At 44.6% G+C, this 22,866-nt stretch overlaps 1 protein-coding gene across 2 annotated transcripts; it reads right to left on the bottom strand.

The window, feature by feature from the left end:
• Nucleotides 1-1,859: 1,859 nt before the first annotated feature.
• On the bottom strand, nucleotides 1,860-22,630 carry LOC121288238 (F-box only protein 2-like). Of its 2 annotated transcripts, none has more exons than XM_041206717.1 (6): nucleotides 22,549-22,630; nucleotides 15,718-16,041; nucleotides 13,882-14,008; nucleotides 6,246-6,341; nucleotides 3,892-4,027; nucleotides 1,860-3,218 (listed from the first exon to the last, which is right to left on the bottom strand). In XM_041206717.1, the coding sequence occupies exons 2-6, from the start codon at nucleotides 15,965-15,967 to the stop codon at nucleotides 3,084-3,086; spliced, it is 744 nt and encodes a 247-aa protein (XP_041062651.1). In that variant the 5' UTR covers nucleotides 15,968-16,041; nucleotides 22,549-22,630; the 3' UTR covers nucleotides 1,860-3,083. The 2 variants fall into 2 exon arrangements, with proteins under 2 accessions (XP_041062651.1, XP_041062652.1); XM_041206718.1 differs by having other exon boundaries at nucleotides 15,718-15,994; nucleotides 22,549-22,628.
• Between the last annotated feature and the right edge of the window lie 236 nt (nucleotides 22,631-22,866).

Raw genomic sequence — 22,866 nt, 5'->3', positions numbered from 1 at the left:
CTCTCTTTTTAACATTATTATGGCTTGGATTCTCTAAAGAAACAAGATTATACTTTCTTTCCCTAGATCTATCAATGTTATGATCAACTTACCATCAAATGTGAATTGCATGTTCTGTTCTTCAATAAACTTTTATATAATTTAGAACATATATTGTCTCATAGTCTTCTGTATCTAAACTCAAAAAGCCATCTGTGTGCACTCTCCAGTGGAGAGGTACATTATTGAGGAGAGATTTCTGGACCTTTATGATATCTGAGTTGTTATAATCTGTCTAAAACTTGTTAAGAAGGCTATCTGTAGGACAGCAATATTCCCTGGTGGTTTGTTTCCTTCAGGAGAGTTAGATCAGTCCTTTAGACCCATTTAAGTGACTGAGAGTCCTGTCTTTCTCAACCTTAAGTGAGAGTGATCATCCGAGGAGTACACCTGATCCAGTATAGTCCCAAAAATGGTCTATGATTATAATCATCTTCACCAGAACAGGAATTCGAACCCATGCTATTGGCATCAATCTGATCCACGCCAACCATCCAGCCAACTGAGCCCCCAAGGAATCTTAGTCTGTGGCAACATATACTTTCACATGCACATTGTAGTCTGGAGCTATGGTTAGTGATAGATGCAGCAATTTATTTCCATCACATGGGTGGCCAGGAACCTCTTCCACTTCTACCACCTGCCATTGGTGTGTGTTGGAAGGATTTGCAGGTTGATACTCAACCTGTTTGCTGGTGTTGTGAACACACCTTCCTTGGCCTTCAAGTCTTGGAGTGGGATTTGAACCTGGAGCTTCAAGTTCAAAGGCAGAGACACTGCCCAATATGCCACCACCACCTCATGTTATTCTTTATACCAGAGCAAATATTAGTTAGACATGGGACAAGGTTAATCGTGTGCTAACTGGTATAACATTGAAAACCTCTTCAAGACTGAGGCCATTAATCAAAGGCTGACTCATTACACACTGAGATTCTGGTTTACTAAAAGCAAGATGGTAACTGTTCCTCCTGTGTTAATCACCAACAGTTTCTAATATTGTACTATTGTAGTAACAGCTAAGTGGCTGGAATCATCGTCAATGCAGTTTCCTCCATTTTACTTTGAATCAAAAAAGGACTATCTAGGGCGATCTAGCAGAAAGGTCAAATTAGTTGATTTTGTCCTCCCCTACCCAGTTGGCACAGACATGGTGGGAGTGACCAATATACTTGAGGACATGTTCCATGGTGCAATGTGGCACTATCACTATGTTTAGTGGCACAGATTAAAGACAGATCAGTGACCCAAACACTGGGCATCCACAAGGTTGTGTGGGCAACAAAAGTATCAGGACTGTATACCACCACAATGTATAACTTCAAAGCTCAACACAACCTGACGACTCTTTCATTCATGCAGAAGGCGTTGGAAGTGTGGAACTCCCTTCCACAAAAATGATGCAAACTCAATTTAATCTGAGATTGAGAGAATTCTGCTAGCCAAGGGTATTGAGGGATATGGAGCCAAGACAAGTGGATGGAGTAATGATACAGATCAGTCATGATCTCATTTAATTGTGCAACATTCTCGAGGGGCTGAATGGCCTATTTCTGTTCCTGTATGCCTGCTTCACCATCAGACTTGCAAATCAAGCCATTTTAATGAGGGGTGTGAAAAAAGGACACAAAGTAGGAAAGAAGCAGAATATATTGACTATATTAATACCACATAACTCTCAAAGGCAGTTTATGTGATTGACACAGCTTATTACTTCAAGGCTCCTTTATATATTTAGCCTCAGGTTCACACCTCATGATTGAATATCTCACATTCAGGATTTGTCTGAATTTGGCTGGAACAAGATCACTATGCAGACAATCAGTTAAACATTGATTTTATTCACATTACATACATGAGCACACATTTCAATGTCATTGCTCCTATTTACTATGAATGACACTTATCCTTGTGCCCAGACACACTAATTTCATGTTGATACCTCTTTATCCCCAAAATGCATTGTTTTTCATTGCCAAAGCTTGCAAATTAGTTCCTCAAGCCACTAGAAGCCCTTGCTTCACATGAAAAAGGATCTCTCAGAATTCTACATCCAAGCTAGCCTTTTGATGATTTTCTCCAATCTCAATGTTTCCTGCAGGTCTTCACATGCAGCAAAGCCTACAAGGGTTCAAAGATGATGGTGCAGGTAGGTTCTGGGATTGGAAAAAATGTGTTTTTTTGGAGAATGCATTTTGAAAATTTTGTGAAGATCTGAAAGACTAGGAAAAGGAGCCTCGGTGATTAAGCCATTATACACATCATTGTTTGCCAATCATATTTAATGGGGTAGTTGATGAAGTCAAAACATGTATGGCCAATAGCAGGTGTCAAATCCAATTGATACATTGTACTGCTCCCCATCACCCGGTAACCTCGATAATGCACTTTTAAAATGGATTGCAAATCATTGCTTCTCTGGCAAACTCTGGCAGATTACATAGAGTTGTCTCATAACATCCCACATCCTGTTCAATTAAAACCAACACAGATTTCAGTGATAGCACCGGGGAAACATAAGAATTGTTTGCACATTAAACTTCCAGTTGCAGAGTATTCAGATAGTAATTGTGTCCCATGGATTCATCACCCGGTTCGGCACTTTTAATCCTAACCAAACAGACAAGATGAGGCAAGACAGTGTTGTGTAGTGCATGCGTTCACGGAGAGTGTGGTCAGGTGGAACAAAGTAAACCACAGTGCCTGCCTCAGCTATTTTCCCAGTTGGCACTTAATGTAGGACAATAGGCCAGAAGAGCAGAGGAAGAAGTGGGGCTGGGAGGAAGGAGAGGGGAGAGGATTTTCTTTGGTATTCCCCAACTTAACTCCCCTGTCCTACTGTTACTCCTGCCAGGCTGCTGCCTGCATCATGGTTGGTATCTATTTCCTTTGGCATAAGCACAATTAATAGAACACCACCGTGTGTCCAATAACACAAATCGTTTGTACTGGAACCTGTTAGGAAAAGCAGCTCATGCCACGCTAAATAAAGATAGTGCAAAGTCAGTTGCAAAAAGCATCAGAAGATCTGTTTTGGAGCAACGTTATTGCTCAACAATGACCGTGCTGTTGGTGATCCGGGCTCCATACCATCCTGCCCAACACTGTGAATCCTTTCCTCCGTGTGTAAACTTCACATTTCGGACACCAGGCCCATAGTTTGTGAAAGTGTTTGATATCTGCAAATAAAGCAAAGTAGATCATGACTGAGTTGTTAATTAGGGGAGGACGCTAGCATAGCGGTAATGTCACTGAATTAGTAATCCAGAGGTCCAGGCTAATGCTCTGAGAACACCCACCATGGCAGCTGGTGGAATTAAAATTCAATTAATAAAATCTGGAATTGAAAGCTAGTCTCAGTAATGGTGGCCATGAAACTATTGTTGATTGTCTTAAAACCTATCTGGTTCACTTATGCCCTTTAGGGAAGGAAATCTGCCATCCTTACAGACCCACAGCAATGTGGTTGACTCTTAACTGCCCTCTGAAATGGGCTAACAAGCCACTTAGTTCAAGGGCAGTTAGGGACAGGCAAGAAATGCTGGTCTTTTGGTGATGCCCACACCTCATGAAAAAATTCAAAAAATTGGGAATATAGTCACATTCAACAATAACTTAGATTTATTTAGCACCTTTTAACATAGTAAACCATCCCAATGCAATAGAAATATTGAAGTAATGTATTATAATTCATGTTGTCAGCCAGAGCTGTCAATGTCTGGCAAATCCTAGATGTTAAAGGTTGCAGTTTCAATAACAAGTATTCCCCTTTGAATTCCCTTCCTTTTTAACCACAATTTTCCTCAAGAGTGAAAGAGGGATTGACTTATTTTTCATTTTGACCTAATGTACCTCCTTCCATTCTGCGTCACTCCACTGTGGGACATGAATTATGTCAGTCTTATATTCCTGGATCATGCTCAAGTCTTCAGACAGAAGCTTGACATGTAGTTCATAGTCAAAGCCGGAGTCGTGCCTCCCTGCGTACCTAGGGATGAAGATGAACAATACATTGTAGGCAAATCACAGCAGATATCCTTGAGCGAGCAACTCAGTAGCTATACTGAGACACAATGTGGTGTACTCTTCAATGTAGACATTGCTATTCAAGAGTTATTAGAAACAGCAACCATGGGGCAGTTCAAAGGTAGGAGATAATAAATATAAGATGGTCACTAATAAATCAGATAAGGAATTCAGGAGAAACGTCATTATGAAGAGGATATGGAACGTGCTATCACAGAGAATAGTTGAGGTGACTTGCTCAGATACATTTGAGGGAGAAAGGAATAGAAGAATATGTTGATAGGGAGATATGAAGCAGGATGGGAGGAAGCTCGTGTGGAGCATATACACTGGTGTGGACCAGTTTGGCTGAATGGCCTGTGTCTTGCACTGTACATTCTATTCAACTCCATGTGATAGCCATTGATTGTGCAAAGTTTGGGGTCTGCAGCACAGTCGTATTTTTTTGCTGCTAAGCCTATGGAGAGCTATCTTTATTCTCACTTGTCATTTTAAGGCTGCTGCTCAAGGGATGGGAAAGTAGTTTTCTGAAGCCAACTAGAGGATACATTCTGAGGTCAACTGCAGTCTTGATGTTGCTGCTGCAGATGGACACTTGCTTGGATACATTCAACTACCCCTGAGGAGGAGGCGGGTTATCAAGGTGAAGGAAAAGATCAGAAATAGCTTCTTTCCCATCCCATCTCCCCTACTCACCCCTTCCCTTTTTGTGTGACTTCTGCTCCACTCTTCTCCCTGCTTACTTCTCCCACCACCTCTTCCTCAATCTCCTCTCCTCCACCCTCGCATCCTCAACCTCCTCTCTATCACTCTCTTTTCCCCACTTTCTTCCTCTCCTCTATCTTCCTCTCACCTCCTCCTTTCACCTCCTCCTCTCCACCTCCTCCCCTTACCCTCACCTTTCCTTCCCTCTCTCCCCTCCCAACCCTCCCTGTCTTCCTCCCACCTCCCCTTCTCTCACAGATCCTCACCACTGTCATGATAATAGTTGATTGTGGTTGTGGACTCCAGTATTATTTGCTATATGGTACTCTGTACTATATATATGGGGTCACCTGACCTGGGGGTTGAAGGTCAGATAGCACGTGTTGGAGTCTGTCTTGATAGAGCTCAGACACTGCAGATATGTGTTCATGTTAGGGAAAAGTGTTATCAATAAAGTTAGCTTAGCTACAATGTTGATAGCCTCTGTGCATCATTAAAAAAAAAACAAGACAACCACCTCCACCACCACCCTCCCACTCTCTCTCACCACCTTCCACCTGGAAGGCTGCCATAGACAAAACTGATCAGCTTCCTTTGCTTGTACTTAAACAACAGCGAACTCAAATCCATTTAATGAGAATGAATGAGACTCAGATTGTGTAATAAATATGAGGCTGAGAAAATAATTGGTAAACAACCAAACCTTGTTTGTGCAGTATCATAAATGCTCAGAAAACTGGAGTGTTTGGCAGAGCATGACTTGTGAATGTAACATTAAACAGAACTGACAATAGAGAAAAGACTGGACACAGGAACAGCATTTTGTTTCTCTTCTAAGTCTACCTACTCCTCTTAATGGTGCTCAGTCAGATTGGGGTACAGCTCGATAGGTGTCTACAACCCTCAGGAGTCCTAGCCAATGTGATTGAGAGTTATTGGGCTGGATGGCAAGTGTTGCCAAGTTGTTGAGCTATGGAAGGCACCTCCAGTCAAACCCAATCTTGTCCTGACTTCATGTCTGCACACGCACTTATTTCAGATAACCTCAGTCGATTTTCTCTTCTCTTCAGCTTACCTGTGTCAATTCTACCTACCCAGGCTTAAATCTGTTAACTCGGAAGAGCCCAGCAAACAAACTTGGAATGTTCTTGGCCTGTACAATCAACGTGATTGTATACGAAGCATTTTCCCACTGAGCTATAACTTTGCCAAGTGCCCAAGGAGACACATATCCCCCATTGATCTCCTACTCAGATGTGGAAAGTATTGTGCATTCTAACTTGTTCTGATCAACAAGGGAGTCAAGGGTTATGGGGGCAGACAAAGAAAGTGGAGTTGAGACCACAGTCAGATCAGCCATGATCATATTGAATGGTGGAGCATGCTTGAGGGGCCGAATGGCCTACTCCTGCTCCTAATTCTTGTGCTTTTGTGTTCTTGTGACTGAATAACATTGTGCTTTCCAGCATGCTTACCAGTCCCGCACTGTGATAGGAGGTTGAATGTTGTCCAGTGTCTCTGCCTCGAATCCTTCCGAGACCAGGTTGATTAGTTGAGATTTTTGGCACCACCTAATTGAGAGAAAAATGGAACAATTGAATTCAGCGCTTAACAGCTCTTAATAGAGCTGCTGCATACTGCTGTTAGTAGGGCAGCTGACTACAACTGCTTATGGCTGAATTTGAAGAACTGATTCATGCATTTCTGTTCAATTGTCCCAGCCTCACCAACCACAGATCCAGTGAACAGGTAGGGACTGGCCAAGTTAGACATCAGTCTCACCTTTGGCACCTGCGTCTTTCCCATCTGCTGGCTATAAGGGTTCAAGCATGATGAAATCTTACAGCTCAGAAGGAGACCATTCAGCCCATCATGCCTGTGTCGGCTCTTTTAAAGCGCTATCCAATTACTCCCATTCCCTTGTCTTTCCTCCATATTTTGACTATTCATGGGTATATCCAATCTCCTTTTGAAGCTTCCCCCACTCATTCCATCATTGCATTCCAGATCATAACAATTTGCATCATAAAATAATTTCTAATCTCTCCGCCTGCTTCTTTTGCCAATTACCTTAAATCTATGTCCTCTGGTTACTGTCTTTGCCGTGATTGGAAAGTTTCTCCCAATCTACTTTATCAGAACCCTTTATAATTATCTATTTCCTTTTAACCTCAACTGCTGAAGGGAGAACAGGCCCAGCTTCTCCAGTCTCTCCAAGTAAGTCCCTCATCCCTGGTACCTCTCCTGTAAATCGGCACCCTCTGAAGTGTTTATCTTTGAGGGACAAATAAGAATGAAACTGGATTGCCCCATTGTCACTGGCAGAAAAGCAATTCTCCAAGTGTCCCTCTTGTGAGGAGGTCTGACCAATAGGATTATTTAAATACAAAGCCTAATTTGAACCAAAAAAGGAAGTTTCTAACCCCTGTGCTGTCCACTGCTCACAGACGATAAGAATCTTATGTGAATTAAATGTAGGGAATTTCAAAACAGTTCGTCCCAGGCAAGGGTGAAGACATGCAGTTATTCAGTATGAATTGGTAATCTTGGTCAGCGTGAGCATTGCAAAATGTTCCACTGCACCACCTTATGGTTGGCACTGAGACACATTCCAGGGAGCCAAAAAGGATGAAGCCTTACTCAGCATCTAACTCCTCTATACCTGTCCCGGAAGTAGATGCTAGGTAACTGAATTGGAAAAGGTGTTCCGATCTTTGGGAGAAAGTTCCTCAACTTGACCAAACGATATGTAACAACATTTATTGAGATGAGGAGTATTTCTGTTTCAACAGCTGAGACAAATTCTAGTGTTTCCATCCCTCCCTCCTCCTCAAACCTAAAAAAAAGAGAGAGGAAGAGGCAGTGCCTTCAGCAGTGCACCAGACCTGTGAGGGACACTCTTTTGAAAGTGGATTTTAAAGAAAAAGCAGCTGATTGGTGAGTAAATCCTGGGAGCAGACTCGGAAGGAGGAGCATCACAGCGGTGAGTATAAATCTAGCTTACCTCGGGGATTCATGGCCTTGTCTCCAGGGAACAGACTCAGAGGGAGGAGTACCGGAGTGGTGACATTGGGGCACAGAGTAACAGAAGCCAAAACTGAAAAAGTGATGTCACAGGAAAGCTGTGACCTGATTGGTTGATAGGAAATCTGCACCAAATTTAAAAAAAACACTGCAAAGCTAATTAATAAATTAATTAAGTCGAGATGGCTGGGCAGGTGATGTGCTGTAGCTATATGATGTGGGAGCTGGCAGATCCCATTGCGAGCCGCTGTGACCACATCAGCAGCAAATGTTGGTTGCTGGAGGAACTCCGGCTCAGAACTGATGAGCTGGAGTCCGAGCTCCAGACGCTGCGGCACATCCGGGAGGGGGAGAGTTACCTGGACGCGTTGTTTCAGGAGGCAGTCGCACCTGGTAGATTAAGTACCTCAAATTCGGTCAGTGGTCAGGGTCAGCAGGGCGTGACTGCAAGTGAGGCAGGTAGAGGGATCCTGTGTTCAGGAACAGAGGAGCCTCAGCTCTTGACCTTGTCCAACAGGTACAAGGTACGTGCTCTCTGTGTGGATGAGGAACAGGGCTGTAGGGAGGATGAGCCAGCTGAACATGGCACCATGGCACCATGGCACAGGAGGACATTCAAGAGGGGGGAGCAAAAAGACAAGTGGTAGTTGTAGGGGATTCTATAATTAGGGGAATTGATAGCTCCCTTTGTAAGCAGGATTGAGAATCCCGCAAGGTATGTTGCCTGCCCGGTGCCAGGGTGAGCGACATCTCTGACCAGCTTGAAAGGATATTGGAGAGGGAGGGGAAGGATCCAGTTGTTATGGTCCACGTCGGGACAAATAACATAGGTAAGATTAGGAAAGTGGACCTGTTTGGGGATTATCAGGAACTAGGAACTAAATTAAAGAACAGGTCCTCAAGGGTTATAATCTCCAGATTACTACCCTAGCCACGTGCAAATTGGCATAGGGACGCGAGAATAAGGGAAGTAAACACATAGCTAAAGGAGTGGTGCGGGAAAGAGGGGTTCCATTTCGTGGGGCACTGGCATCAGTATTGGAACAGGAGGGATCTGTACCATTGGGATGGTCTCCACCTGAACCAATCTGGGACCAATGTTCTAGCAAAAAAGGTAAATAGGGTGATCAACAGGACTTTAAACTAGAAAGTGGGGGGGAAAGGAAGGGTAAAACTCCAAAAATTATGACTAATGGGAAACAAAGCAGCAGGTTAGTGGGGGGAGGGGGTGGTGGGGGGGAGGGGGGTGGATTCAACTTCATGGAAAATTATGAAAAAACTGAAAAGAAAGGAGAGCCCAGGAGAGGCTATTAAATTCTTCAGAACACAAAATAGGACAGAGTGTTTGGAAAGATCTAGGAATCTAACTTCAAGCACATTAGATAAAGGGATGACAATGAGAAATGGGACGGGAAATACAGGACTGAAGGTGTTGTATCTGAATGCACGCAGTATACGAAATAAGGTAAATGAGCTTGTGGCGCAGATTGAAATTGGCAGGTTTGATGTGGTGGGCATCACGGAGACATGACTGCAAGGGGATCAGGACTGGGAGCTAAATATCCAAGGATATACATCCTATCGAAGAGATAGGCAGGTTGGCAGAGGGGGTGGAGTTGCTTTGTTAGTAAGAAATTAAATTAAATTGATAGCAAGAAACGACATAGGGTCAGCTGATGTAGAATCTGTGTGAGTAGAGTTGAGGAACCGCAAAGGTAAAAAATCCATAATGGGAGTTATGTACAGGCCTCCGAACAGTAGTCAGGATGTGGGGCACAAGATATACCAGGAGATAGAAAAGGCATGTAAGAAAGACAAGGTTACAGTGATCATGGGGGATTTCAATATGCAGGTAGACTGGGAAAATCAGATTGGTAGTGGATCCCAAGAAAAGGAATTTGTGGAATGTCTACGAGATGGCTTTTTGGAGCAGCTTGTGGTGGAGCCCACTAGGGAACAGGCAATTCTAGATTTAGTGATGTGTAATGAGGCAGATTTGATAAGGGAGCTTAAGGTGAAGGAACCCTTAGGAGGAAGTGACCATAATATGATAGAATTTACCCTGCAATTTGAGAGGAAAAAGCTGGAAATAACGGTATTACAGTTGAATTAAGGCAACTACAGAGGCATGAGAGAGGCGCTGGCCAGAATTGACTGGGAGATGATTCTAGCAAGAAAGACAGTGAAACAGCAATGGCAGGAGTTTCTGGGAGTAATTTGGGAGACAGAGCAAAAATTCATCCCTAGGAAGAAGAAGCATACTAAAGGGAGGACGAGGCAGCCATGGCTGACAAGGTAAGTCAGGGACAGCATAAAAACTAAAAAGAAAGCGTACAATGCGGCAAAGAGCAATGGGAAACTAGGGTATTGGGAAGCCTACAAAGATCAACAGAGGACAACTAAAAAAGAAATAAGGAGGGAGAAGATTAAATATGAGGGTAAACCAGCTAGTAATATAAAAGAAGATTGCAAGAGTTTTTTAGATATATAAAGGGTAAGAGAGAGGCAAAAGTGGACATTGGGCTGCTGGAAAATGACGCTGGAGAAGTAGTAGTGGGGAACAAAGAAATAGCGGAGGAACTGAATATGTACTTTGCATCAGTCTTCAAGGTGGAAGACACAAGTAACATCCCCAAAGTTCAAGAGAGTCGGGGGGCCAAGGTGAGTATGGTGGCCATTACCAAGGAGAAGATGCTTGGAAAACTGAAAGGTCTGAAGGTGGATAAATCACCTTGACCAGATGGATTACACCCCAGAGTTCTGAAGGGGATAGCTGAAGAGATAGTGGAGGCATTAGTGGTAATCTTTCAGGAATCACTGGAGTCAGGGAGGGTCCCAGAGGACTGGAAAATCACTAATGTAACCCCCCTGTTTAAGAAGGGAGTGAGGCAAAAGATGGGAAATTACAGGCCGATTAGCCTGACCTTGGTCATTGGTAAGATTTTAGAGTCCGTTATTAAGGATGAGATTTCAGAATACTTGGAAGTGCATGTAAAATAGGGCAAAGTAAGCATGGTTTCATCAAAGGGAGGTCATGCCTGACAAATCTGTTAGAATTTTTTGAGGAGGTAATGAGTAGGTTAGACAGAGGAGAGCCAATGGATGTTATCTACTTGGACTTCCAGAAGGCCTTTGACAAGGTGCCGCACAGGAGACTGCTCAGTAAGATAAGAGCCCATGGTGTTAGAGGCAAGGTACTAGCATGGATAGAAGATTGGCTGTCTGGCAGGAGGCAGAGAGTGGGGATAAGGGGGTCCTTCTCAGGATGGCGGCCGGTGACTAGTGGAGTTCCGCAGGGATCAGCGTTGGGACCACAATTTTTCACTTTATACATTAATGATCTAGATGAAGGATCTGAGGGCATTCTGGCTAAGTTTGCAGATGATACAAAGATAGATGGAGGGACAGGTAGTATTGAGGAGGCGGGGAGGCTGCAGAAGGATTTGGACAGGTTAGGAGAATGGGCAAAGAAGTGGCAGATGGAATACAATGTGGGGAAATAAGAGATCATGCAGTTTGGTAAGAAGAATAGAGGGATAGACTATTTTCTAAATGGGGAGAGAATTCAGAAGTCTGGAGTGCAAAGGGACTTGGGAGTCCTAGTCCAGGATTCTCTTAAGGTTAATTTGCAGGTGAGTTGGTAGTTAGGAAGGCAAATGCAATGTTGGCATTTATTTCGAGAGGACTAGAATATAAAAGCAGGGATGTGCTGCTGAGGCTTTATAAGGCTCTGGTCAGACCACATTTAGAATATTGTGAGCAATTTTGGGTCCCGTATCTCAAGAAGGATGTGCTGGCCCTGGAGAGGGTCCAGAGGAGGTTCACTAGAACGATCCCAGGAATGAAAGGCTTAACATATAAGGAACATTTGAGGACTCTGGGTCTATACTCGATGGAGTTTAGAAGGATGAGGGGGGATCTGATTGAAACTTACAGAATACTGAAAGGCCTGGATAGAGTGGACATGGGGAAGATGTTTCCATTAGTAGGAGAGACTAGGATCCGAGGGCACAGCCTCAGAGTAAAGGGAAGACCTTTTAGAACAGAGATGAGGAGAAACTTCTTTAGCCAGAGAGTGGTGAATCTATGGAATTCATTGCCACAGAAGGCTGTGGAGGTCAGGTCATTGAGTGTATTTAAGATGGAGATAGATAGGTTCTTGATTGGTAAGGGGATCAAAGGTTACGGGGAGAAGGTGGGAGAATGGGGTTGAGAAACTTATCAGCCATGATTGAATGGTGGAGCAGACTCGATGGGCCGAATGGCCTAATTTCTGCTCCTATGTCTTATGGTCTTATGGTCTCCGAAGGTATGTCCAAGCTTCTGTTTCCATGGGTCGCCTAGATGGGAAATAGAAGTCTGACAGTGTTGTTTTGTGGTTATATTCCATTTGTGCTCTGCCTGAAGGCAGCTCATTGGCCTGTTTGGTTCCTGCTGCTTCATCCGGAGTCATTTTTCTTCTGGCAGTTTTCATCAGTGGTGGTTTGCCATTGCTTTCGGGGTAGGCTGAGGAGCCAGGTCCCAAGTCTACCTCAGCTGGAACAGGAATAGAGACCATGCTGTTGGCATTATTCTGACCAACAGGCCAGCCATCTGAGCTAACCAGTCCCCAGTTATAGAACTGGTTAATCCGGAAGATCAATGCAAATCACACTGTGGCAATTTTAGAATTTGAAATCAGGTAAAATTAATACTGAAACAGTGGATAAAAAATAACCATGAAGCTACAATCATTGGATTGTCATAAAAACCCAGTTGGTTCACTAATGCCCTTTAGAAAGGAAAGAGTTTGTCCTTTAACTGCCCTCTGGAGTGGCCCAGCAAAGGGGTCAGTTATATCACACCATTGCAAAAAATAACAAGGATTTGTAGAGGTTCAGGAAAAAGGCCCACCACCAGCTTCCCAGGATAACCAGGGACAAGCAATAAATGCCAACCTTGCCAGTGATGCCCACATCCCAAGAATTAATAATTTAAAAAATTGAATGAGTCCAGTTATGACTACTGTCTGATGTTAGCTGTGACATAAAGTAGCTTATCAGCTTATCAGACCTCATCACAATGAGTGTTCACTCAGTCCACTTTTGGAGAGAATGAATGACATGCATGACATGATTCAGCTCCCAATGGGATGCTACTGTTACAACCCCAATGCTAGTGGATATAGGGCAGTGTGAGCCAACTCCAATAGAGATAAGACCCTCTTATCACTAGAAGTAACTGATGCCACTGAACTCAAGAAAGTGCCCATAAGAGGCCAGATTTTGTAACATATGAGAAAACAAGTCTAAATTTGCTTGGATAATAGTAACGGTTCTGGCTGAGGCACACAGGGAGCTGAACAATGTTGCAGAGGTCACAGTATGCTATCGGAAGTGAGGTTGGCAGTGCAGGTCTGGCTTAAGCTGGATGCCAAGGTTTCACCTGAGTGACTGGCAGGGAAGGGGATGCAGTGAGTAGCAAGGGAGCAGAGTTTATGGTCCTGTCTTCTTAATGTTCAGCTGGAGGGTATAATGACTCATCCAGGAGGTGAAGTTGGACAGGTCACCCGAAAGCACTGAGGTAGCGGTGGGGGAAAGGGAGGCTGATCCCATGCCGGTGGATGACAGGCCGATTCAGATGAGGAAGAGGTGTAGACTATGGATAGATATTTTAGGCAACTCTGGAGATGACATTGTTAGGGTCAGGGGGACATGGGGAGGGGAATGCAGTGACTGAGGTGTGAGGGAGTCCAACTCAAGTTTTGGCTGCCTGACAAGAAGAGGAACTGGGGAATGTGGAGTTAGCTACTCCTAACCTGGAAGCTGAAAGTAGGTGACAGAGGTTCCTGGAAATGAAATAAAGTTTGTCATCCAAAGTCCCATTGGCTGACCTCAAAATGATTTGGAAAGTAATGAACCACCCACCTCGAATCCCTATTGGCTGCAGCACTAGGTGATTGGGCCATTGCTGAAAGTGCATTAGCAATGTTTGGACAGGGAAGAGAGGAGCCAGTGACCGTCAGAGTCCACAGAGCTGGACAAGTCAAACAAAAGGTGCCATGGTAATGCAGTAACTCTAGTGAACTCATATTCTTGGAATCCTTACTCGAAAGATGTAACAAAATATTTTTGGATTTTTTCATTCGGAAAGAGCTTCCCATTGTCTCCTGGAAGACTTTCTATTTTCCATCCATCTCCATCATTATTCGTGAGTTCCCAGAAGGTGAATTCCTCTGTCAAAAATGGAAAAGATGGATTGTTACTCCAAACATCACTTGGATAATTTACCCACAATCTGTGACATTTGAAGTATTTAAATGTATTCCCAATGCGCTTATCGATTTCTTTTTAAGGTTATGCAGTTATCTTTCACCTGATTTTCCTTCCCAACCCACCTTTTGAATTCAGCTCCTCTCCTGCATTTGTGCTGGATGTGGGTTCCAGGTCTTTGGCACCTCACTCAATGGCTATTCTGTCACCAAGGGTGGCGAGACTCAAGGGGCAGATAGACTCAGGATGTGTGGCAAAGCCAAAGCTTCATTTTGCCCTCAACCAACATCCACAAGTAAGCATTTCCAGCAGAGGACGTTGATAACGATCAGTGTCGGGAATCCTGCCTTCATTTTGCTCATTTTTCTCAGCCATGGCTCAGCGAGAAGCATTCCCATCTCTCAGTCAGAAGGCTATAGATTTGAATTTGACTGCGGACACTTAGAGCCCATAACCTAAGCTGTCACTCTGGTCAAAGGTGCCAACTTTTAGAGGAGACGTTAAACCGAGGCCCATTTTCACTCTCAGGGTTAAAGAATGGGGAAACGACTTTGGGTGGAGTGGGTGCCTCTGATGGCCCCACCCTTGCCTGACATCAGCTGGTGTAGCTAAAGCTGCTGGGCTTCCTGCATGACATGGACCTCCCCCGCCACGGGTAAACTAATGGGGGGGATGAGGCCCTCAAGTGGCTATAAATTGGCCACTTAAGGGCCTCAATAAGTCTGAGGCAGACGAGCAGCCCAGTGCCCTTCCCCGTAAAATTTCAGACAGGTTGGGATGGGCGAAAAGACGATGGGAAGGCTACCTACTGGATTTTACATGCCCCCCCACCCCGCCCACATTCAAACCCACAGGTAGGGCAGTGTAAAATCTAGCCCCTGATACCCTGACCAATATTTATCCCTCAACCAACATCATTGATTCAGATAATCTGGTCATGTATCTCACTAATGTCTTTGGGGGCTTGCTATGCATAATTTTGCTGCCATGTTTTTTCTATGTTACACCTCAAAAGTACTTACTTGCATGTGAAGTAATTATTGACGTTCTGAGGTCATGAAAGGTGCTATATAAACGCAAGTCCTTTATTTCTTTTTTTTTCATCCCTGCAATAGGGATGGGGTGCTGCTGAGGCTAACGTTAACATGCTGACTAGATTGGATAGCTTAGTATAAGTAAGGGACCAATTTGGGGGCTCATCTGACTGAGGTGATAAAATGGTCCAAGGATTCAAGAAGGTTGATGCACAGAAACGGCTTCCTCTGGTGAGGAAATCAAGAGCGAGAGGACTCAATCTTAAAATTAGAGCTGGGTCATTTAAGAGGGAAACCAAAAAGCACCTATCCACACAAAGGGTCATGTAATTCTGGAATTCTCAAATGGCTGTGGTTGTTGGGACAATTGGACTTTTCAATGAAGAGATTGATAGATTTTTGGTGCATAATATATCAAAGGATCTTCAGCTACAGAGGGAAATTGGAGTTGTGATATAGAGCAACCATGATCTAATTGAATAGTGGAGCAGGCTAGAGGGGCTGAATGACCTACTCCTGTTTCTAATTTTCCTATGGATCCCTTTACATTTCATGATCATTCAATGCACACACTGACTTAAAGAGAAAACAAGCATGTTTCAGTCTAACATGCATAACCATATATTTCTGGAACAAACCTTCTCCACATGGATTCTTGATTCGGTTCTTTTTCATAGGTGTACAAAAATAAAAAGCATCCCAATCTTCTGGCTTTATATCCTGACTTTGCTTTGGCAAACCTTCATCTTGAAGTTGTAGGTTTAGTCCATCCACAAGCTCTTTCCACTGTTGGCAGACTAGTCTGCAGATCAAAACCAACTCTTTTGGAGGGACGTAGGACAGGATTTTGAGCAACATTTGCTCAGGTAAAACCTCTATGGCAGCCATATTTCAAAATGTGTTCTGGTCACGATTCTGCTTCAATTGCAAAGAATATTTTGAAGAGATTGATTCAGATTTTGCTAAAAGGTAGAAATTGTGGCAAAAGACATCAGCAGAACTGCTTGGCTTAACATGTTTGATTTAAACAATAGAGGCAGAATATAGAATTACATTTGGAAAGCACAGAAACAGGTCATTTAGCACAACAGGCCCATGTCGGTCCACTTGAGCCTCCTCCCATCCTTTTTCATCCAATTCTATCAGTATATCATTCTATTCCTTTCTTTCTTATATAAGCTTTCCTTTATGCTATTTGCTTCAACCACTCGATGTAATGTCAAGCCCCACCTCCTCAATAATCTGGGTAATGATATGTTCCCTGAATTCCCTATTGGATTTAATTATTGGGGATCATCTTGTATTTATGGCTCCCAGTTTTAGTTCTGCCCACAGGTGGGAACATTTTTCCTAGTCTACCCAAACAAAACCTTGCAAGATCTTAAAGACCTCTATCAGATTACCCCTCAGCTTTCTCCTTCCTGGAGAAAAGAGACCCAGTTTGTGCAACTCAGGGTTTGAAATGAAACACAACTACAATTGAAGCCTAAAAGAAATGTTAGGACCAAAGAAAGGGGTAAATTGCTATCCCAAAATGGAATTGGAAGCATAAAATTACAAGGACATATCAATGGATTAAAATGGGCCGAAATGTAACAAGTGGATTTTTTTTTGATGCATTCACGGGATATGAGTTGCCCATCCCAAGTTGCCCTTGAGAAGATGATGGTGAACTACCTTCTTGAACTGCTGCAGTCCATGTGGAGTAGGTACACCCACAGTGCTGTTAGGAAGGGAGTTCCAGGATTTTGACCCAGCGACAGTGAAGGGACAGCGATATATTTCCAAGTTAGGATGGTGAGTGTCTTGGAGGGGAACTTCCAGATGGTGGTTTTCCCATCTATCTGCTGCCCTTGTCCTTCTAGATGGTAATGGTCATGGGTTTGGAAGGCCTGTGTAAGGAGCCTTAGTGAATTCCTGCAGTGCATCTTGTAGATGGTACACACTGCTGCTACTGTGCGTCAGTGGTGGAGGGAGTGAATGTTTGTGGATGTGGTGCCAATCAAGTCGACTGCTTTGACCTGGACAGTGTCCAGCTTCTTCAGTGTTGTAGGAGCTGCTCTCATCCAGGCAAGTGGGGAGTATTCCATCACACTCCAGCTTGTGCCTTATCGATGGTGGACAGGCTTTGGGAAGTCAGGAGGCAAGTTACTCGTTGCATGATTCCTAGCCTCTGACCTGCTCTTGTAGCTACAGTATTTATATGGCTAGTCCTGTTCAGTTTCTGGTCAATGGTAACCCCCAGGATGTTGATAGTGTGAGATTCAGTGTTGGTAATGCCATTGAACATCAAGGGGTGATGGTTGGATTCTGTCTTTTTGGTGATGGTCAATGCCTGGCATTGTGTGGCCCAAATGTTACTTGCCACTTGTCAGCCCAAGCCTGGATATTTTCTAGGTGTTGCTGCATTTGGACATGGACTGCTTCAGTATCTGAGGAGTCGTCAATGGTGCTGAGCATTGCGATCATCAGCGAACATCCCCACTTCTGACCTTATGATGGAAGGAAAGTCATTGATGAAGCAGCTGAAGATGGCTGGGCCAAGGACACTACCCTGAGGAACTCCTGCAGGAATGCCCTGGAGCTGAGATGACTGACCTCCATTAACCACAACCATCTTCCTTTGTGCTAGGTATGACCCCAACCATTGGAGAGTTTTCCCCCTGATTCTCATTAACTCCAGTTTTGTTAGGGGTCCTTGATGCCACATTCGGTCAAATGCTGCCTTGATGTCAAGGGCAGTCATTCTCACCTCACCTCGGAGTTCAGCTCTTTTGACCATATTTGAACCAAGGCTGTAATGAAATCAGAAGCTGAGTGGCCCTGGCGGAACTCAAACTGGGCATCAGTGAGCAGGTTATTGCCAAGCAAGTGCCACTTGATGGCACTGTTGATGACCCCTTTCATTACTTTACTGAGGATCGAGAGCAGACTGATGGGGCAGTAATTGGCTGGGTTGGATTTCTCCTGCTTTTTGTGTACAGGATATACCTGGGCATTTTTCCACAGATGCCAGTGTTGTAGCTGTACCGGAACAGCTTGGCGTGGCAAGTTCTGGAGCACAAGTCTTCGGTACTATTGCCAGAATTTTGTCAGGGCCCATAGCATTTGCAGTATCCAGTGCCTTCAGCCATTTCTTGATATCACGTGGAGTGAATCGAATTGGCTGAAGACTGGCATCTGTGATGCTGGGGACCTCCGGAGGAGGCCGAGATGGATCATCCACTCGGCACTTCTGACTGAAGATTGTTGCAAATACTTCAGCCTTATCTTTTGTACTCCTGTGCTGGGCTCCGCCATCATCAAGGATGGGGATATTTATGGAGCCAGTGAGCTGCTTGATTGTCCACTGCCATTCACGACTGGATGTAACAGTACAGCAGATCTTAAATTTGATCCGTTGGTTGTGGGATTGCTTAGCTCAGTCTGTCACTTGCTGCTTATGCTGTTTGGCATGCAAGTAATCCTGTGTTATAGCTTCACCAGGTTGAACCAGGATTGATCCCCTGGCTTGATGGTAATGATAGAGTGGGGGATATACCGGACCACGAGGTTACAGATTGTGTTCGAGTACAATGCTGCTGCTGATGATGGCCCACACTGCCTCATGGATGCCCAGTCTTGAGTTGCTAGATATATTCGAAATTTGTCCCATTTAGCATGGTGGTAATGCCACAACACGATGGAGGGTATCCTCATTGTGAAGGCGGGACTTCGTCTCCACAATGATTGTGCAGTGGTCATGGACAGATGCATCTGTGGCAGGCAGGTTGGTGAGGATGAGGTCAAGTATGTTTTTCCCTCACCACTTGTCGCAGACCCAGTCTAGCAGCTACGTGCTTTAGGACTTGGCCAGCTCAGTCTGTAATGGTGATACCGAGCTACCCTTGGTGATGGACATTGAAGTCCCCCACCCAGGGAACATCCTGCACCCTTGCCACCCTCAATGCTTCCTCCAAGTGGTGTTCAACATGCAAGAGTACTAATTCATCAGCTGTGGGAGGGCAGTACATGGTAATCAGCAGGAGGTTTCATTGCCCATGTTTGACCATGCGACATCATGGGGTCCGACTCGATGTTCAGGACTCCCACTGTGCTGCCACCTCTGCTGGGCCTGTCCTGCTACGGGGACAGGATATATCCAAGGATGGTGATGATGTCTGGGACATTATCCATAAGGTATGATTCCATGAGGATGACTATGTATGTCAGGCTATTGCTTGACTAGTCTGTGAGATAGCTCTCCCAATTTTGGCACCAGCTCCCAGATGTTAGTAAGGAGAAGTTTGCAGGGTTGATAGGGCTGCGATTGCCATTGTCGTTTCCAGTGCCTAGGTTGATGCTGGGTGGTCTGTCCAGCCTCATTCCTTTTTTGTGTCTTTGTAGCAGTTTGCTAGGCCATTTCAGAGTCAACCACATCACTGTGGTTCCAGATTTTTTTTATTGAATTCAAAATCCACCATCTGCCGTGATGGGATTCAAACACAGGTCCCCAGCACATTACCCTGAGTCTCTGGATTACTAATTCAGCGACAATACCACTATGCCAGCGCCACCCCGATATAGCTAAGTGTGAGATCAGTCACTTTGGACAAGGGATCAATCAGAGCACTTTCCAAATGGTGAAAGGCCAGAGAAAATAGAGGTCCAAAGAAATTTGAGGGTCCTTATTTATAGATTGTTAAAACCTCATTGGTAAATAAACTAATCAAAAAGGCTGCACCAACGTTACAATACCCCCACCCATCGGATCGCCAGGGTCTGACTGCCTGGCTATGGCGTCCCCAAAGAAACTAACTTCTTTTCAAGGGCACCAGCCATTGAGGCACCTGCTCCCTGCTGATGCAGCCTCAGCACCGGCTGCTGCTACTGGTTAACTGGCTGCCACCGTCAAAATGCCATCTCAGGGTCTCACTGCCCCCCAGGCTGGGTTTGGCTCCCATTTTTACCCCCAGCCTCAGGACTTCCAACTCCTGGGAAACATTCAGCCGTACTGCAACATTACAACACAATTAATTATATTAACCTGCCTCACAATATGATGAAAGTGTATATTTCCTGACCCAAAGCTCCCAGTGGGGAGCCGCACTTGAAGGGCCAATTGGTGAATTCACCATGTCGCTTATTTCTTTAGGTTATTTTGTTCTGGGGAAGTGGGCATCACTGATGAGACTGGCATTACTGCCCATTCTTAGGAGCCTTGAGAAGATGGTTGTGAGCCTTCTCCTTGATGCATAGTCTGTGATGTTAGGAATGAAATTCCGGGATATTTAGCTAGCAACAATACAGAATAGTGACTGCGAAGGAATGATGGTATTTGTCTAAGTCAGGATGATGGGTGACTTGGAGATTCACCTGGATAAATTCCTGGATATGCCATGGGATTCCTCAGAAGTCCCAATGCACTGACGCCTGGGAATTTCCTGGGAAGTTTGAACTTCTGAAGGGCAAATCCCCTGTTCTGTGGGACCCTCTGAGGAAGTCTCCAACCATGAGTTAGCACCAGGTCTTTGAATGGTTCCGACTTACTTATCTGAATAGTTACCTAGGAAAAGTTAGACAAAAATCCTAGTCTAATTCCTGGGTAACTATACAACTGACTCCTCCTAATCACTCACACTGACACCCCGACTCCAACCTCAACCCCCTGACTAATGCCCCGATCCCCCCAACTCCCCATGACCCAACCTGATTAGTTTCCACCATCCAACTACCCCCAACATTTCGACTAACCCCTTGACCACCTGTCTCCACCCCCCTGAACTCTGACTCACCCATGACTTGGTCTGACTAGCCTCCAACACCTGACTGCCACCCCCCCCCCCCCCCCCCCCCCCCCCCCCCCACCCCCCGCCCCAACCTCCCCAACTCCTCCTGGCCCCAACCTGAATAGCCCCCGACCTGACAACCCCTCCCAACACAACCATCCCCAACTCACCTACTCAGTCATCTACTGCCACTCTACCCACCTCACCCGCCACCCTACCCACCTGCCATCCTGCCCACCTGTCACCCTACCCACCTGTTACCCTACCACTTGCCACCCTGCCAACCAACCACCTGCTACCATACCACTTCACCCACCCTGTCACCCTACCCACCTGCCACCCTTCTTACCTTCTTTCTGTAGCTTTTTGAAAGAAGCTTTGGGACAGTCGAACTCCTTACTTACCAGAATATGGGAGCTGGTGCTGTAAAAAGGGGCGGTGGCTCGTCTTCCTCGGCGATCTGGTGCCAAGAAGAAGCAGCTCCATTTTAGGTATGCTCCGTATTTCTGGAGAAGCCAGAATCAAAAGTCCCAGCCAGAAATACAGAGCTCTGGCCTGGCACAGAAAAGTAGGAGCAATTGGGAGTCCGACAGTGCTGCTCCTCAGAAGATACAGGCCATAATGATGCAGATCATCGTAACACGTCACAGGGTAATATTGTAGTGAACTATAATATTGGAGCATAACATAATGTAATAGGACCAAATATGAGAAGGTGCTGGATGGATTGACTCTCTGTGTCATTGCTGCTTGCTCCCGTTGTTGAAGGTGATGTCGTTCCCATGATATTGTTCTTTTTGCCCTTACTTTATATTATATTAATACATTTTAATAGATTACCATACAATTTTTACAGTATCAGACTTATTTCATATGATAATGCATTATGTATAGTTTGATATGACATGATACCACACTGTATTGCACACTCTGTTTCCTAAAGTGATACTTGAACCTTCATCAAATGTAATTATTTAAAAACTGGTCTTGCTTGCCATCGAATTTACAGCACAGAAACAGGCAATTGAGTCAGACTCCATGCTGCTGATTATGCTCCACATGAGCCTCCTCCCACCCTACTTCCTCTCACCCCATCACCATGTCTGTCTAAGTCTAGTGTAAAGTGACCCTGCATTTGCAGTGAGAAAATGGTAAGAGTATAAAAAGCGCTATCCTCAGGGTATCATAGTTCCAGCATTTAAGCTGGGGTTGATAAAAGGCCAGGCCAGTAAAGGCATCTGAGATGCTATACCACTGGCAGGGCTCCAGTCCAATCTGCATTGCAGTGTTTAAACACAATCCAATTCACAAATCCATGGCATGACTTACGTCAGTTCACTGCTATCTTTTCTATTTCTGGAGGCACTGTCTATAGAAAACCTTCAGCCTTTTATTTCAAACTGGAAAGCATAAAGCAATGAAATAAACGCTTAATTGTACCTTATCTCAGATCTGGCAAAAACTTATTTTTTGAGCCAATTCTGTCACTTCCTCACATCTGTAAGTAAAACCCAAGCTCGCCATCACTAAATCGCCACATCTTTACTCTTCCCCTCATATTCTTCTCAATCTCCGTGGTGCCTGCACTACAACACTCAGCTCTTCATCTCACCTTCCCAATTTAAAGAAGATAAATTGCCCTTGCTTTTAAATACATTGCCATGTTGTTGATCATGTCATCTCTTGTATTCTGCTACTTACGGCCTCTTGTTGTGGAGACTCACTCTTGTCCGCTGAGCCAGCTGAAACCTCAGTCTGTGCAACAATCACGCTCAACAACACTGAGCTGCACATGCTCTGTGAAACATCAAAAACCTGGAGCTCAGCATAGTCAGCAACCTTAATACATGGAAAGCAAATTAAAGACCAGCAGCGTATGAGCTACCCAGTGTGTAATGGAATTGGAGTTCAGCCTATTTTAATGCCTATTGTTCATCCTTTGCACCTATTTTTAGAGGCTTTATTGCTGGAACAACACTGCACAACCATAACACGTAATTTCATTACTTTAACCCACTG

This window comes from Carcharodon carcharias, chromosome 15, assembly GCF_017639515.1.
Source record: "Carcharodon carcharias isolate sCarCar2 chromosome 15, sCarCar2.pri, whole genome shotgun sequence".
In the NCBI taxonomy this organism is placed as follows: domain Eukaryota; kingdom Metazoa; phylum Chordata; class Chondrichthyes; order Lamniformes; family Lamnidae; genus Carcharodon; species Carcharodon carcharias.
This window is presented reverse-complemented; position numbering and strand designations above follow the sequence as displayed.